The sequence below is a fragment of the Mastomys coucha genome, unplaced genomic scaffold, assembly GCF_008632895.1.
Source record: "Mastomys coucha isolate ucsf_1 unplaced genomic scaffold, UCSF_Mcou_1 pScaffold3, whole genome shotgun sequence".
NCBI lineage: Eukaryota > Metazoa > Chordata > Mammalia > Rodentia > Muridae > Mastomys > Mastomys coucha.
Window position 1 is genome coordinate 5352323 of NW_022196909.1, and position 18273 is coordinate 5370595.

Sequence of the window (18273 nt, forward strand, 5' to 3'; positions counted from 1 at the left end):
AGGTTAGGATACATATCTAGATTTTGTTCTCCTATAGTGGTTGTAGTGTGGTAATAGGGGGTCCCCTGAGAGGAGTCCTGGCCAGTTTCCAGGTGTGTGTCTGGGTGCTTGTTCCTTCTTGAGCCGAGTTCTCACCTACCCATTGAATCCATGAGCCAATCTCCTAATACAGTCCTCTTTGGCTTCATTATACATAGTATGTTTTTAATGCTTGCAAGGGAAAAACCTTGACTGATACAATGATTTTCTCTGCCTTTTGCTCATCTTTCTATTGGCAGCTTGATGACAGACCATTTAAACTTGTGAAAACAGTAGCCATATATAATATAAGATCTCCATCTTATGCAGATGTGACTGCTACATTAGATAAAAGGTGAGACATGATCTTCTAAAAGAATTATTTATTTGTTTTATGTATATGAGTTCACTGTCACTGTTTTCAGACATACTAGAAGAGAGCATTGGATCCCATTATAGATGGTTGTGAGCCACCATGTGGTTGCTGGGAATTGAACTCATGGCCTCTGGAAGAGCAGTCAGTACTCAAAACCACTGAGCCATCTCTCCAGCCTGAGACATGTTCTTTAAGAAAAATAATCCTACAGAAATCTGTGACCTTGATCTTGGTGGTCTGGATCTTGACGGGCACATTCTAATGCCTCAGCCAGACAAAAAGGTGTTATACCAGCTGACATTTCCAGCACGGTGTTGTGCTGGTCTCATGGCTTGCTTTCGGGTATCTTCCTGGAAGTAGCAGGTTGACTTATTAATCTCTTAAGAGAAACTCACAGATAAATTTTGTATATATACTTGCAGATTTTGTCTATGAAAAAGTATAAACATTTGGACTTCTTCCTTCTATAATGTTTTATTTTAGTTTTTGAAGTTAGTGTTACATCATTTCTCCCTTTACCATTCCTGGTTCCAACTCTTCCCATTCCTTGTCTTCCTCCCTACTGTTTCTCAAATCCATGGCCTCTTTTTAAATATATATATGCATTCATATTTAAACTCACACACACAGATATATATATATCACAACATTTTTAGTCCACATAACATTACCTGCATGCATACGATCTCAAGGCTGACTACTTGGCATTGGATAACCACCTGGGGGGTTCTTACGTGGAGAACACCATTTCTCTTGCGCACTGCCTTCTCCTGTTGTTCATAATTCTTTGTCTAGAATTGAGACCCCTCGAGCTCTCATTTTTCCATGTTAGCATGTCCATGAGTGTTGTCACTGTTTGAGGCTTCTTAGGTATCCTTGTTGTTGAGACTTCATGAGTCTAATCTCTCTGACATTTCTGGGAGATGTCATCTCACAGCAAGTGTCCTGATTGATCCTCTAGCGTATTAACCCTTCAACATCCTCTCTGCAACGATCCCTGAGCCTTAGGTGCAGGAACTGTGTTGGTGTATTGGCTGAGACTAGGCACTGCCATGGTCTCTGAAATGATCTCCATGTACTGCAAGGAGAAGTTTCCTTGATGGGGTGAGAAGAACATCTACCTGTGGGACATTTAAAATGTAGTTAGGAATCATGCTGGTTAGGAAAGTGGCTGTTATTGGATTTCATCTAAGATCCCTGACTTCATTAGCCCCAGTGAGCTGACTAGGTTTCTATTACCAGACATGGTTTCTCTCTTTCTGAGCAGGCCTTAAGCCCAATTAGAAAGCTGTTGGTTATCACCAAGGTATGTGTGCCATTATTGCACCCTGATGGTTATCGTGCCATGCTGGTGAATCCTGTTCCTAGGCATCACAGCTGGGTAGGGCAACTGGATGCTTTCTCCCTTGAAAGCCTGCATGGAATGCTCTGGTACCATGAAGCTAGTCATCATCACAGAGGCTTTCAGATTAGACCCAGCTCACATCCTTTTGGTCCTATGTCTGAAGTGCATGGTGCCTCAAGAAATAGGGACTTGTCTTCTACCTTGGAGGCAACCAACAATGACAGCAATATTCTGTTTTGGGAGTCACTTGGACAACCTTGATTAACAACTCAAAAGAGGGTTTCTCATGCCTGGTGTTGTTGTTTTGTTTTGTTTTGAGACAGTCTATGTATCTTGTGTGTGAGGGCAAGGCATTGTCAGGCCAGTGGAAAAGTTTCATTTAAACTAAATAATGTATATGTATACAAGTTATGTTTTGTATTTAATTTTATATAGATAGATAGTAATATGACTATGGCTTTTTTGACACCCTTACTATTACTTTACCCACATGCCTCTTCCTTCTGTATTTATCTCTCTCCCCTCTCCCAAATTAACCCCTTTCAATTTTTCCTGTTTCCTCCTCCAATTTGCCTGTACCCTACCACTCCTTTCTATATTGTTCCCCACTCCTGCCATTTTCTCTTCTACTTTCCTGGGCTTTGTAGATTACGCACTCGCACTTGGAACCACAGGTGAGAAAGAGCATGGGATTTTTTATTTTTTCTGGGTCTGAGTCATATCACTCAAAACGATCTACCCATTTACCTGAGAAATTCCACGGTTTCATTTTTCTTTACAGCTGAATATTCCACTGGGTACATGTCCCATATTGTCATTACCTCTTCTTCAGCTGAAAAACATTTAGGTTGTCACCATGTCCTAGCTATTGTGACTAGAATGGCAATGAGTATGGCTGAGCAAGTAGCTGTGTAGTATGATGTCATGTCCTTTGGGCATATGCTGATGTGTGGTCACTTTAGAATGCATTTCCTTTGTACATAGCTGTGTGTCTTTGTGCGGGCTGTGTATGCATATGTGTTTAGAGTTTTCATATGTGGTTGGGGCTGCATTTGCACATGTATGCAATGCCAGTGGAAGCCAGAGGTCAATGCTGGGCTTTCTAAGTTGGTTCTCTAACATATTTTTTAGACAGGTCTCTCTCTGATCCTGGAGCTTCGTTAATGTGTGTTTTGGGGACTGAGACTCATTCTCATGTGTGCAACAGCAAGCCATTTATTCACCCAGCCATCTCCCTTCCTTTCACATTTTTTTTTCAGTTGCAGTAACCATTTTTATTTTCTTGTTGATTGGTAAGAAAACAAAAATCTCATAAGATGGGAAACAGCTTAGCTAATAACACTAAATATACATCGAAAGCAAAACAGGAAATATAGATTAGACAAAACAAAAAAGAACACCAGAATAGAAACAGGGGATTTAAAGGCGAGAGACACAGAACAAACAAAAACCCAACCAAGTCACAACCAAATCTTAGAGAAATTCTAGAACAATGTCTCCATTCTAACGTGTGTAATAGATACTGCCTGTAAGAAAACAAAATTGCAGGTTTAAAGCAAGCATGCCTTGCCTTGGGCAGGCCGGGGACAGTGTTTAAGTCAAGTCCACTTTGAAGACCTTTGGGAGCAGACAAAATGGGAAATGATGCTGACATCGTCCCAGAGCTTTTTCACTTGATATCAGCAAACCCTCTTGTGGAGAAGGAGCCCCTTGAAAGCTATCCTTAGGAAGAGTTGTGGGGGTTTTGTTTTTGTTTGTTTGTTTTTGCAAACATAAGTAAAGAGAAAAAAAAACAGAAGGAGTCTTGCTGGGAGTTGGTTAATTTGTCATTTAGCCATTTTGCCTTCTATTGGTCCACTAATTACATAAAGAAGCCATTTATGCTGCAGATGCCAAAACCGAGACTCCTCTTAAAGAAATTATTAACAATGGAGTGACTTAGTACCATCTGCTCCACAAGGAATTCCTCAGTGTCACCTTCTCTTGTCCTCAGTTTCCTCATCCATCACGTGAGGATCATTTACTGAATAGTAGCAAATTTCTCAAAAGAGCACCGCGGAAAAGACAAAGGAAAAAAATGTCAGCAAAAGAGACTGGTATTTTTAAACTACAGGGGAAATGTACTGAGCAGGAAAGATAACACAGACCTTGAGTGCCGAAGGAAGCCAAGGCTGCTTCGCTTAAACTTACTTCTTAGAAGATTAGGTTTGCTGAGGGGGAGGGGTGAGCCTCTTACCAAAATCATTAAAGAAAAGGATTCTGAACATGTCTTGAAACAGAGCTTTCAGTAAACAGGAATTACCTATAAAGAAAATCAGGAAGGCGAAGTGTTTCTTTTTATGAAGTTACATCCTGCCATAGAAAAGCTGGATCGGAAATAAAGACCGACTGCAGACCAACCCGGCTATTATTTCATCAAGGAAAATCTGAGCAAAAAGCTCAGCTCAGCCACCAGTGAAAACAAGAAAACCAAGGGAAGTTTGAATGCCTCAAGAACCCAGACAAGCAATGGCTACTGCTAAACAGCTAAAGAAGAGCAAAAGCAATCTCTCCTGTGTGGTTTGGGGGTTCTGGGTTGCAGGCCCTTTGAATTTCAGTCATACTTCCCCTTCACTTTTCCTGGGGTATGTGTGCGTGTGTGTGTGTGTGGGGGGCATATTTGGGTACCCAAGAAAATGAGACTAACAAATTATGACTTTCTTATTATTCGTTGCGCGTTTGCTGATTCTAGCTCTCCCAGTTTCTGCAATGGTACTTCTCCACTTTGCTCCTCACTTCCCTAATTTGCCACCGCCATTCTTAACACCTTTCCATTTTATCCTCCCACTCTCAAAGGCGAGGCTATTTCTTTGGAGAAATAGGTTCCCGTGGCTGTGAGGCTGGATTGGCAGGTGCCAGTCTCCACTAGCAAAGCTCACTCCCTGGACTCTCTCCTGCCTACCCCACCAACTCGCAACTCCACACGATCCTCAGACACACACCTCTTCCTTCTCCTCCTCCAACCTCGCATCCTCTCGCACACCCTGTGGCCGTGCGCACGCCAGGCTGCCCGCCACCACAGTAACGCTCAACCCACTCGGCGGCCCCACCCATGGCCGTCCCGCCTCCGACGCGTCCACCAATGGCTGCCGGCGCTCAGCCCTCAGCGGGTCCTTTGATAGGGCAGAAAGACCTGACAGTCTCAGGGCGTGTCCCGCCCCCACTCGAACCCCTCGGGATCCGGAGCAGCCCGAGCATCAGCGAGAGTAGCTGCGAGCAGCCGCGGCGGCGGCGGCGCGTCGGTGCAGTTGCGCCATCTGTCAGGAGCGCAGCCGGCGGGGAGGGGGCTCCGCGGAGAGGAGGAGGGGTCGCCGCGCGCCGGGCCTCCGAGACCCGCCCGCTGGTCAAGAGCGCAGCGAGGCCGCCTCCAGCCGGAGCGTTCCGAGGACACCCCGGGCGCACACAAAGCCGCCACCCGCGCCAGGGAGGGACCGCGCTGCCGGGCCGGGGATACCGGCGCCGCCCCCTCGGCGCTTTGCAAGGCCCACGAGCTCCTGGGCCCCGCCGCGGAGCCGCCGGAGCCGCCTGGGCCGCGCCGGAGGAGGGCGGGGAGAGGACCATGTGAATGTGCTCCGGAGCCGAGCGCCACGCCACGCCACGCAGGTAAGCGACCGGGGATGCGCGGAGCCTCAGGATGCTGCGGAGACGCCCGGCCCAGCGCCCCCGCACGGGCTGCCCCCGCGGCGCTCCCGCCGCGCAGCCTCCAGGGCGCCCCGCGACGCAGGACACTGATGCGGGGTGCCGCCCCGAGGCTGCGCGGGCACCGGGACGCCTTTCCTCGGCCGCCGGCGGGCGACGGATGAAAAAATAGGAATTGGCTTGGGGGCGAGGTTGGCCCAGCTCCGCCCCCGCCCTCCTTTCGCGGCCCCCCGCGGGGACCCGGGCTGTGTGTGTTGTTTTAATGTCAGGGATGATGTAATCACTTAATAATTGATGCCCCGTGCTGCTTTCCTCCCCACCCAACCCCTGCCCCACTCCTCCACCTCCCGGCCTCCTCCCTCGGCGGCCCTCGCGTTCCCCAGCGCATCCTCCTGCCTATTTCTGGAGCCTCCCTTGCACTTCCCCCACCCTCCCCTTCACCCTTCCTGTGCTACCACCCACCCACCCACCCTTCCCCTTTCCCCAGTGCCTGGCCTTGTCTCCTTTTCCTCCGTCCCCCACCCCTGCTCTCTCAAGCTTATTTCTCCTCCCTTTCCACCTCGCTGGGTTTCCTCCCTACTTCCCTAGGTCGGTAGATGTTTTTGTTTGGTCTCCTCTAGGCTCTCTTATCTCTGAGGCCACAGGGACTGGGCTAGAAAGAGGCCACCACGCTTGGGCCCAGGAGGCGTTTGCTGGGACTCACTGGGAGGAGGGATAATAAAATCACCCATTTTGCCCCTCCTTCCTCTAATAAATCAGACTCGCTCTGTGTGTGTGTGAGTGTGTGTGTGTGTGTGTGTGTGTGTGTCACACAAAGAGCCCTTTCAGTTCATAGAGAAGAGACACATAAAGTACCCAGGGCACCATGCTTCTTGTGTCTCATCCCTGGGGCTTCCTTTTCTTTCTGGTGAAGCAGTTGATCTCTTAGTCTTTACCAAAAAATGAAGGCTCCCGGATCCCGGGTAGCAGGTGCAGGCATTTTGCTGTGTTCACAGACTGGTAGCATTGAGTGGCAACTGCAGTTTCCTCAATTTAAGGTGGTGGTGGTGGGGGATTATTTCAGCTGTTTTAGGAGTTGGTATACTTTCAAGGAACCTTCTCCCATCCCTTCTGTCCCTCTTTTTTCTTCTTGGGGGATAAGTACTGATACCTGAGATAGGATAAATTGATGGGGGATCAGAAGAATTTTGTATCTGAGTCAGAATTAAACTGTTTCACAAGAGTGAGGCAGCCTGACTGGATTCTCTAAAGTCCAAGGCTGCTTTGCTGAATGAAGTCTTTTGAACTGTGCTCTGGTCTGCCCAGCTGGGGCTGTGGATAGCAAGGCCTTGGGCTGGCATTCAGAAGACCCTGGAGGTACCACTTGTCTGCTTCAAGGTTGGCTTTGGATGCTCACATCCGTCCTCTTACCACCAGCTGCAGTAGATATCACCCTTTGTGCTCTGTCTCCCCGGCTCCTGCCCCCTGAGTAGCACACGTTCAGACTTCACAGGAAGTGGTTTCAACTCCCAAGCACTGGGGCTAGTTAACTACGAACAGGAACAGGGGATGTAGATGTCTGAATTCAGAACCTATGATGTTCCTCTTAAGGTAGAAATGTAAGTCTCGGGCTTAGTATGTCAAAACTTAGGTCTGCTCTGCTGATTCCTGGATTGTGGGGCCTCAACTGTTGAAAGGAACAAGACTTTCCCAAGTTTACTCTTTAGCTCTTCTATCTGAAAAGAGTTGTGATGCAATAAGCTGACGTCTTTCATGAAATATATGCATATACACACATACACACACATACATGCATACATACATACATATATGCATATACATAAACAGCAGAAGGGTTAATACTGAATGTCTGAAAACAAAGGCTGGTTTGTTGGGATGCCAGACCCAGGAAGGAAAGTCAATCCACAATAGACTTACACTATACTAACCAAGTGAGAGGCACTTATTGATGATAAGATTGCATGAGTGTAAGCAGATGCCAATGCTTTCTAGGGGTTTGCAGTCCCCCCCACCCCCGTCATCTGATGTTCTTGAAGCCCAGACCCAGCACAAATGCCACCTCTGAAGCTGTCACCAGTCTCTCTGCTCCAGACAAGCCACCATGTCTCCAAATGTGTCTTCCAACCCCGTCATCAGATTCCATTTTTGTTTTCTGTCCATTTCTGCCGTTGGGTAGAGAACCTAATCTGGCTTGTTTCATTTTTCTGTCAAGTTTTACTTTGTTGGTGTTACTTGGTGGTTTCATTTAACGAGTGACAAATGTGAATTAGGTCAATGATATGCACCCAACATCTTTTAAAGAGACTCATGTTAGTAGCTATAACAGGCCTGAAAACGTATAATGGTGCAAAACCAAAATATATTTATTTTTGTCCAGCCGATAGCCCCACATAGGTGTCTCTGCTCAGTAGGTAGCTTTCTTCTGTTGTGAGTGATTCTGGGTCCCGTTTTCCCCATCATGCCACAGCTTTCTATAACCTGTTGTAACCTGTTTCAACGGACAGACTGGTGGGATGGAGAGTTGGGGAGGGTGCATCTACCTTTAAAATGCTTTGGTCTGCACACGTCACTTCCACTCCATGTCTAGAAGAGTCATGGCTATATGACCATGTTTAATGGCAGGAGAATCCAATGAGAAGTGTAGGTTAGCCATGTGCTCTGCCTGAGAAAGGCAAAGGTGTGTTAAGTGTCTGGCATAACACTTAACAAAAGCCATCATTGTTTGGTTGCTTTGATTTTATAAGCTAAAGTATTTTCATCTTCAGCATGTTTTTAAAAACCTGGCGTTTTGTCCTTGTGGGGGACCACTTATCAGTGGACAGTCCCTTGCCACGCCGTCATTTAACCCTGGCCCTGTGGTCATTGATGTGGTTCTTTGACCCCCAGAAGTACCTGTCTTGGCCTGGTTTTCTTCTTGCAGTTCTAGAAACTCCAAAGAGACTAGGGAAGATGCTTACAAATCACAGTACCATTTTACTTAGTTTCCTTTACAACTAAAGTGGCGTTTGGTGATAGCAGAGGAGGGCTTCATGGGGACTGGACAGTGCAGACAAGGGAGTGAGAGTCTTATCTGTAGGTTCCTAAGGCCTGAGCTTGTGGTGCTGTCTAGTCACCGACACAGCTTTCTTTCAAGACAGTTCCTGGTTTAGTTGGGAATTAGACTTTTCCTGCAGCATGTAGGCCAGGTGATACTCCGTCACCAGCTTTCTTGGCTGTGTCTTTTCATCCAGCATGTTACGTGGAAGCTAACTGTGCTTCAGGACCTGGAGTAGGGGAACCGCTAGTGTTCCAAATGGTTCCTGGTATCTACAGATCTCCACAGTAGTGTAGGAGTCCAGCCCTTATCAGTTATCACAGCTGATGGTGTACTTTTATTTTTTTCAGTGACCATTTCCTTACGTTTATCTGTCCTACAAACACTGTGCTGTTTTATGCAAGAAAGCAATTGAGGTAGGGCTGTGGCAGTGAATGCATCGGAGCCCTTGTTCCACAGAAGGCCACAGCCTACTAGAGAAGATGACCATAATACACAATCGTTGACATTTATTGAGCACTTGCCCTGGGTCATGTTCCACTTACATGTTAATCTGAGCAATGATGATATGAAACAATGTCTCTGATAATCACCATGTTACGGATGGGAAGTTAGAAGCTTCAATAGTCTTGAGTAACTAATCAGTTAATGCAGCTACAGTATCTTTGCCCTACACTGCTAGGAGCAGGAGGAGGTAGATGGGAGTGAGGCTTGGTTAGCTGGATTTTGTGGGAAGTCCTCTGTTCCAGGAAAAAAGCCCCACACAGACTGGGATGCTGTAACTAGTTCAGAGCTGGATGGGAACAGTGGAGAGATGGACAGAGGGCTAAGACTGAGCTGAAGGAGAAATTGAAAAGATGTTTTTAAAGTGCCTTCGAGGAGTTTCAAGTAGAGCTGTGGCATGAGCCTCATTAGTATTTTATGAACTAACGTGGTCATAGAGTGGGGCTTTGGCCAGGGTGGACGAGGGCCATTGTGGGAGAATTATTTGCAGAATCTGAGAATGCAAATGAAGGGATGGATGGAAAGAGTTTAGCAGAAAAAGGGAGGAAAGTTGAGGCAGAGTAGAGACATCACTGAAATGATTGGAGGCATGGAGACCAGTAAAGGGGCGAAGGACAACTTCGTTGTGGCCATTTGGACGGTTATGCAGGTGACTGGATGGCTGGGCCTGGAGCTACGGAAGAGGCCCAAGATTCAAACATAAATTTGCTAGTAGCAAATCACAAAATACCTGAAGCTGTGGATATGTCCCTTGGGGAGAATGTGCTAATAGAAAGAATAGATGTGGCCAAGGTGAACCAGTACCAGAAAGCAGGGGCGCAGGCCTTCAGTGGAGGAGATCCCAAATATGGGACAGGCCAGGGGGTTGTAGTAACTGGGGCCAGAGGGGTGACAAGGTACAGATGAAAAGTGCCATGGGGTTTAGCATGGGAAGTTTGGGAACCAGACCAGAGAATCGTCCAGCGACCAGAGAGGTATCTCTCTTGGCACCTGCTTCTCCACAGACAAGTGCAGAAGTTGGATGTGTAATCACAGAGAATCCACTCGGAGTTTTTCAAGGTTAAAGGTCATGGAACCCAGAATCTTTAAGGATCATATAGTTAACAGGCTAATTTCTGGAAGCAAAATGAAATCCAGAGAGAGTTGCTAACATATGCGAAGCACCAACATCACCAGATTTTGAGCCCTTCAGTTCAGGAGAGGGGTGGGGTAGAGTCTCAGATTGATCATCTTGGATGTGTAACCTTATCTTTCTTCACTTCCATTCCTTTATCTTTTTTTTTAATTGGGATGCTAGTGAGACAGATGCATGTGAGTGCAGGTGTCTGAGGAGCGGAGTCAGAGGGGTCAGATCTTCAGGAGCTGGAGATCCAGGCAGTTGTGAGTTGCCTGATGGGGCTTCAGGGAACTGAACTAGGTAGGGTCCTCTCCAAGAGCATAACACATTACTAACCATTGAGTCTTCTCTCTGCTCCCATTTCTTCATCTCTAAATGGAGACCGACTGAATTGACAAATGTAAAGAACTTACAAATCACTATGTGCTTGTTACTGTTATTATATAGCATGTATGCGTGCACGCGCTCACATGCATACACGCCAGCATTAGAGAGCAGAAATTACATTAATATCTTAGTATGTCCATGATCTGTGTGTGAGTGCATGTGTATGTATATGTGCGTGTTTAAAAATGTATTGTGTGTATACTAGGGAGTTTTGAGTGTTTATGATGAGATTTAGTGGAAGATTGCCTGTCTAGAACAAGAAATGTTAGGGAAGCTAGGACATTGGCTTATACGGTGTGGTTGAAACAACGTCTTTGGTGAATCTTTTTAAGAAATACAGACTCTTCTTTTTTTTTTATAATTAGATATTTTCTTTATTTACATTTCAAATGTTATCCCCTCTCCTGGTTCCCCCCACCCCAGGAACCCCCTATCCTATCTCCACTCCCCCTACTTCTATGAGGGTGTTCCCCCTTTTACCCCTGAGAACAGAACATTAAGGCGTTTTGAAGTCAACCCTGTAAAGGCTTTCTTTGTTTTTGTCAGACAACCAAAATTGTAACCTATTTATACTTCAGCCCCATGAGTTCAACTCTAGAATGTATCCTGATTTTGTAAAGGAAAAAGAAACCACAAAGAAAGAAAAAAAACATGCATTTGGTTTCTGGGGGAAAAAAAAGACTTAGGTTATTCAGAGAAATGTGACCATCTTTGAGAGTTTGTAGTTGAGGAAATCTAATTTTTAGCTCAAAACAACCCAAGCAGCCTCGTCACCATTATCTAGATGGGCTTGTGTGACACGTAGCATGGACAGCGTAGGGATAAGTGACACTCTGGACTTGATTAGGGCGCAGTAATCCTAGAAGGATATAAATTCAACTGGATTTACGGCCTAATAAAAATGTGGGAATAGTAGATAATGCTGACTGACTCATGAAACTTTAACAGTGTTTGCTAGACTCGGAGTTGTGGCATTTGGATGAGGGCGCTTCTGTTGCTCTCCGTCCGTTTCCACAGGCCTGCGGTGCGCTTCCCTCAGGGTAGGCAGCCACCTTGCTCTTCTTGGGTACATTTGGGAAGCACATCCATTCTGCATTAGTATGTCTGCCATCTCGAAGTAACACCATGCTGTCCTGGGAAAGTAGAGATTGAGCACCTATTTCCTGTAAGCTTTTGGGGGAGAAAAAAATTACAGTATCAGAAGGGCTTAGCTTGATGCTCATTCCTGTTCAGAAGGCCTTTCCTCAGGGTTGCAAGATTTGGGCCTGTATGCCCCTCACCATTTTTGTTGGGTGTAAAAGATGTACCCAGTTTACCACAGCTACTCATTCTTGGCTGAGTATGCTGGACAGATACCACCAGCCTTTTATTGAACCCTGGGGGCCTGTGTTCACTGTTCTACACACAGTAGCTTTTTAATCATAACAACTCCATGTGACAGGCACAATATTATTATCCCCATTAGTCACACGGAGAGACCAAGGCGCAAAGCCGTGAGGTCACTTGTGCATGTCACACAGCTAATAGCTTGTGAGGTGGGGCCTGGGTGCTTCCTGCTTCTGAAGGCTGTAATATCTCTTCCCTGCCTCCTGTCCACTGCAGTTTCTATGTCGTGTGCTAGAGCACATACAAGCACCTTTACCCGACCGTGAAAGCCCGCTCCTGATGTAGCAATGAGGACTCACTTCCTGAGAAGCCCCTTCTCTGCCCTCCTTCAGGACTCTCACAGCACTTGCCTGCTACCTCCTGTCACCACAGCACAGCCTGACTCATGCTGAAGAGGGAGTCAGATGGGTGGGGGACAGGGAGGACTGGACTTTTACAACGCCATGTAAGCCCTGGGTAAATCAGGGATATATGGGGGTGGTTTGAGAGGGTAAGACACAGCATTGTTCCATGACATTATTAGCCTGACTTAGCAAGACAACTGAAGCAAGAAGGTGGCTTTTGTCTGGGGTGGTAAGTGTCAGAGCTGGGCATCGGAACCAGGTGGTCTGGCTCCAGTGTCTATATCCTATTCTCTCCTTTTGCTCCATCCTTCAGAAGAGATCTCGGCCTGTGAGAGGAGTGTACTCAGGAGCTCCCATGGCAGCACCACAGAGCTAGCGCATTGCAAGCCTTGGCCCTTTGCTCTGCTCTCCACCTTTGTAGAACAGCAAACAGGTAATAAAGCCAGGTTTTCTCTCATTAAAAGGGCACAGTGTGTCAAGGAGTGCGGAGTACCTGCCGGAGTGCACGTCCCCAGGCTACATTATGATTACAGGAGGCCAGGGAGAGTAGAATACTGTGAAATCTTTTCTGTAGCTGGGAGGAGCCGTGGGAAGAGAGGGGGAGGAGGGAGAAGGCAGAGAATAAAGCAAGAAGAGACCCAGCTCTTGTGATGGGAACACGTAGGAACTCTAGAAGTCATCCCCCAGTCAAGAGGTGGAGGAGCCTTGGCCTCTGATACAAGAAGACCTTTCAACTTGCATTTTAAAGGTTTCTGAGTGCCTACTTCTTTTGAGTGTGCTAGTGGGATTTTATTTGGTGAATTCAGAGACTTTATCTTCTTCAGAACTTCCATCTTTGAGGTACCCCAAAATAGCAGGCTTTTTAGAAGTTGTGTAAGGAGTCCATCTGCTTTATATGGAAAAGTAGGGCTTTAATGGAAAATTTAAGATGAGCCAGTTTTTCTTTGCCACAACAAAGTCTGAGGAACTTTCTCCAATCCTCCTACTGACCCCAGAAGTGATCTCTAGGATTTGTACATCTGAGACAACCTGTCCAGTTTAAACCCACCAAGGGTAGCCGATGGCCCATCCGTTCCTCCATTTTCACGCGTTGTTCAGTTCATGACATTCTCAAATACTGGCAAGTGTAAAATTTGGTTTTTGTTTCAATTTTATTTTAATTTCACCGCATGAGCAACATCGGAGTGTTTTGAGAAGCACTGGTTTCTGTTCCCAGTTTCTCTCAGCATGAGGGCATCCCTTTGCTCTAGCTTCTTCTCTAACCCAGAAATGCAAGCACAGCATCTTAACTGTTCTTAGACACAGGAATCTGAGCTGGCTTATCAGCGAACTCTCTAACATGTGGCCATTCTTATCACTCCTCCCCGACAGCGTCGCTCTTAGCCAGTTCTTTGTACACCTTGGTCTGGTCCACATCCTTGGGGTGTGTGTCCTTGTGACTCTGGCTTGCAGAGAACATGTGCCTTACTTCCATGCTTCTTTCTGGATTGAGTGGGGAGGAGGATCCTGGTCCTCCTGTGTGCTAACCACCCACAGGGTAGGAAGAGAAAGACCAGATTCCCGAGGATGGCCTTGTAACCCTCCTGCCTTCATGCCCTTCCTTAGTTATACCAGGCTCACCTCACTGCTTAGCCAAGATGGCTGCCCACTCACGGAATCTTTAACATGGATCATGTGGCCTTGCTTTTATTTCCTTTCCTGGACCCTAGTCTTCCTTTTCCCTCAGAATTCTTCCCGTTTGTCAAGGCCCAATTAGAATCCCAGTCTCCTTATTTTCTTACATTAAGCACTTATCTCTCTTTGTAACATTCTAATACATGATGCTGTGTGTTATTTAAAGACTGATATGAGACATCCAAGGTTCAAAGAGCTTTAGGATTTGCCCAAGTTAATAACTGCAGCTACCAGTTCAGCTAAGAATGGCTCTCCAGGTTCCTAAAGTCTTTATATGAGAGTTGCGACTTCTCAAAGGAGATTGTTGGGCCTTTTTGTGCCAACCTATTGTTTGCTGGTTCATCCTTTGGCTCGTCTACTTGCAGCTTGTAGCAGTGTCACAAGTAGAAGGTCGGGAGATGCTGCTTTGGATGGGCAAGGTCTGAGGCGCAGCTGGCTTCCCAGATATCATGGTATTAGACTGGCGTCCTCCCGAGCGGCGCTCCCTGCCGACTGTGGTGTAGGGCTAGTGAATCTGCCATATCTTGAAAATGGCGTGTGTTTAAAGAACTCTGTTCAGGAGCTGTCGCCTTTTGCTGAAAACTTGGGCTGGTCAGGGAAGTAGTCAGGTGTTCCCCTCTATTACCGTGTTTTCTAAGGGAGAGGAGGAGAGAGGACAAGGGGTGGAGGTTCCCACACTGCAGAGGGACATGCAAGACCAGGGAGGATTTCCAGAGTGGCTCCATGCCTGGAGGAAACTGGGAACATACAGTAGTGGGTGGTAAAAGAAGGGGGAACTGACGGGCCTTCAGTGGCTGTGCCTCAGTGCCTCTGAGGCACAGGAAGCAGGGCCTCACCTACAGTGGACCTGCCATTTCTGGACTTGGCCGTCCGCTGAGCCTCCTGAGCTCTGCACAGGGCAGCTCAGCCTGTGGGAGGACCCTGTGCACGTGGCATCATCTGAAGGATCTCTTTAGCAGGGACAGTGGACTCTGTCCCGAAAAGTAAGGATTCGACACTGCAGCTTGGCTTCAGCCTTTTTTTGTGTCTTTCACAAAAGGGATGGTAGGAAATGAGCTTTTTATAAAATGTTTTCCATGGTTACAGGAGGGATCAGTCCAGTCATTTTTTTTTCCCCAACAAAAGACATAACAGCACAATGGGTGGTGTTTGTCAGGCATTCAGTAAGAGTCTCCGGAGCCACCTGTGAGCTGCACTGGGGTTCCTCATTAATGGTTCCCCTACCTAGCCCTCCCCTCAGTGCTGGGTTTCATGTGCTGGCATGGAAAGAACATTTTCTATGGATGTAGGACAGTTGCAGAAGCAAAAGTGGGTGTGCCGGGTGTTCACTGTTGTTTGAAAGGCTATTATGATCTTTGAGAAGTGGGGGTGGGGCGTATTATTCGCTTTAGCCATGCAGAGTCTAGTTTAAAATCTCCCTGCCTCCTACCTTAAATGTAGGAGGTCACACTCTGCTGTGACAAGATGGTCTTTACCCTTTGCTGCCTTCTAATGTCACCATTGTGATATATTTACTCCGTTTGTTCATCTCTAGCCTCTTTTGTGCGCATCACTGCCAATACTGTCTGTTTTCGTAGCACTAGACCAAAAGGTTGCATTAAATCGCAGAGAGCTGTACACTAATCAGTGTTTTCTGCTTAGTGTTCCTGCATGGTTTTAGGAATCGTTCCTAAAACTGTCGATGGAGTTTATCTTAAGAAAATGTCCCCGTTGTGGGCAGAACCTCATATGATCCACTCTGCTCATGAGTCCTCAGATTCGGTTTACAATCTATGTTCTGTTGGCTTGTTTCTGATTTATAATTTATTTTTACTTTATATACATTGGTGTTCTGCATGCATGTATGTCTGTGTGAGGGTGTCAGATCCCCTGGAACTGGAATTACGGACAGTTGTGAGCTGCCACATGGGTGCTGGGAATTGAACCCCTGGTCCTTTGGAAGAGTAGCCAGTGCTCTTAACTGCCAAGCCATCTCTCCAGCCCCCCAATTCTGTTTTTAGGTAATAACTTGGATGTTCCATCTTCTTGTGCGAAAGTGTTGTGACTCCCTTGCTTGCCTGCCTGCAAGTGGAGGTAAAAGCAGAGACAGCAGGGCACACTGCACCCTTTTCTTTGTAAGAAGAATTCTTTGGAGAATTCTCACAGGTTTGTCTTTATTGAACATACTCTTGTTTTCTTATGGCTGGAGTTGGAGGTAGTTCTCTTAGAGGCCGAATTACTCTGTGGAAAGCGGTAAGGGGTCCCTGGGAAGAATCTGAGAGCATGGTAGAAGAAACACAAGCAGGTGCTCTGTAAGTGCCGGCAGCTCCTGGAAATGGCTAGATTACAGCTCATTTATTCCAAGTATGATCCGAGAGAAGGGATGGAGCTCCTAGTCCACTACATCTAAGGCAGGCCTGTCTTCTTCCCCGTTCCTCATCTCTCCAGCTGTGACAGATGTTCTCTTTTCATTGGATGAAACACCTTGGCCCTGCCCCTTCAATGATTGTCTTTGGGCTCTTGTAGCCCTTTGTCCTTTACCAACAAGGGCGATGTTGGTGAGGCAGGAAGAGGGGGCATGATGCACAGAAGAGGACTTGGGAGTCTAGAGAAAGCTCAGTGAGCACTCAGCTTCTCTGTGTGTAGTGACCAGATGGACCATGGGCAGCTGTGACTAGATGGATCATGGTGTCTGGCTCTCCTTAGGGCAGTTTTGTGACTTTGAGAAGCTGACCTTGTGCTGACCTAGAGTTTAGTACTGATTTGACTAGTCAAGTGACTGGGATGCTCTAAGACACTAAAGAAAACACCATTTGAATCAGCTGAAAGTAGAGCTCAGGGATGGGTCCTTGGCTGGAAGTGAGTGGGAAGGGTCTGATCGCTGGGAAGCTAGGAAGAGAGACAGAATTGAAGAGCTCCTCGTCTAAGGAAACTCAGAGAGATAGAAGGTTCCAGGAAGATGCTGATGCAGGGCTAACTCTTTGTTAAGCGGATTTGTACTCTGCAGTAGAAAACCTATAGACTGTATGGGCACTAGATGTAAAGAATTTAAGAATGGGAAACCCTTAGCCCCCATTGCCCTTGGTTCAAGCGTTAATAAATATTTTGAAAGAGGGATGTGTGCATGTATTGCTTTTATCCTTGATGAGTGTTTGGGACCCTGGGGATGTTACATCATGAGCAGCTAGTTTGACCAGAATAATATCTTCAACTGATACTCAGCTTTCTTTTGATTCCTCCTAATTCTTGTTGCCCTGGTATTCTTCTCCCATTGGGGCTAAGGATTCTTTATAAGAGGAGGACAGAACATGGCCAAGGACAAGAATGTATTGCTCAGCTTTGGACATTCAAGCAGGCCTTTCAAGCATCTTTTGGAGACCAGAGTTAGCCCAAGCCTTTATTTAAGAGGCAGGCTTTCTTAGAAGGAAAATAATAGTGGATCCCAAGGAATCAAACCTCAGAAGGCTGGAATGGATGTTATGAAGCTCAGGAGGGGAAGGACAGTCTCCCACTGAATGAGTTAGTGAGAAGAGCTTATGGAGATTTGGAGAAGTCTAGACTTAAGGAGTAGATGGTCACTGAGACCCAATGCCCCTTCCTCAGGGATTCTTCTAAGAGGTCATTCAGACCTTTGGAGCAACCTCTGCAGGTAGAGTACATGTGTGCCCTGTTACCCATGTGGGACTTCAGAAAGAAACCACCTTGAAGTAGTGGTTATATTTAGGCAGAACCAGCTCTGAAACTCCTGTCCCCTCTTGGTACCCCAAAGCTTGCCCATGGCATGGGGGGAATTCTGAGGGACATATGTACTCTCTGAGTTCGTGTAGAGATGCTGAGAATTCTGGGATCAGAGTGGAGCATGCAGAGAAGTATTCCAGACTTACCCGTAGAGACTGGCTTAAGAGCATGGCTAGATACCGCCAAATCCTAAAGAGTTGACCAGTACGCCAGCATACCCAAGCCCATACCGAAAGGAGGAAGAGCTATCCCATAGGGCCCAGCAAGGGCTTAGCGATCAGGGCTTGGACTGAACCCTCTCCTTACCATTGCCATGGTCTGTAATCTTTCCCTGGGGGAAAGGGAGGACAAGAGGCTTTGAGAGGCACTTAGACATTAGTTTAATTTGACTAATTGCCTGAAGCAACCAATGTACTAACTCCTAAGAGACTGTAGCAAGGTGGTATTTTTCTGTCATAAGCAGAAATGCGATGTTAATAATTAAGTTGGACCCAACCATTAAGAAATAAAGTAGTGTACTTCAGAATACATGGTTGAGATGCCCTGGAAGCCTCAGCAGTCAGGCTGTGTCTTCACTCTGTGGGAGGGCCAGGAATATGCTCTTAAGGAACACTCCTTTGAGGAAGTCCCTGCTTAGTGTACCTGTGTCCGGCTTGCTTCAAGCACGGAGTGAAAAGTTGTACCCTTCAGGCT

At 46.7% G+C, this 18273-nt stretch overlaps 1 protein-coding gene across 1 annotated transcript in view; it reads left to right on the forward strand.

Moving 5' to 3' along the window:
• Positions 1-1739: 1739 nt before the first annotated feature.
• Positions 1740-18273, forward strand: part of LOC116075403 (collagen alpha-1(I) chain-like) — a 29396-nt gene continuing 12862 nt past the window's right edge. Inside the window, exons 1-2 of the mRNA XM_031348521.1 lie at positions 1740-1775; positions 4919-5381. Coding sequence (XP_031204381.1) covers positions 1740-1775; positions 4919-5381 — 499 coding nt within the window. The remainder of the gene's footprint in view (positions 1776-4918; positions 5382-18273) is intronic.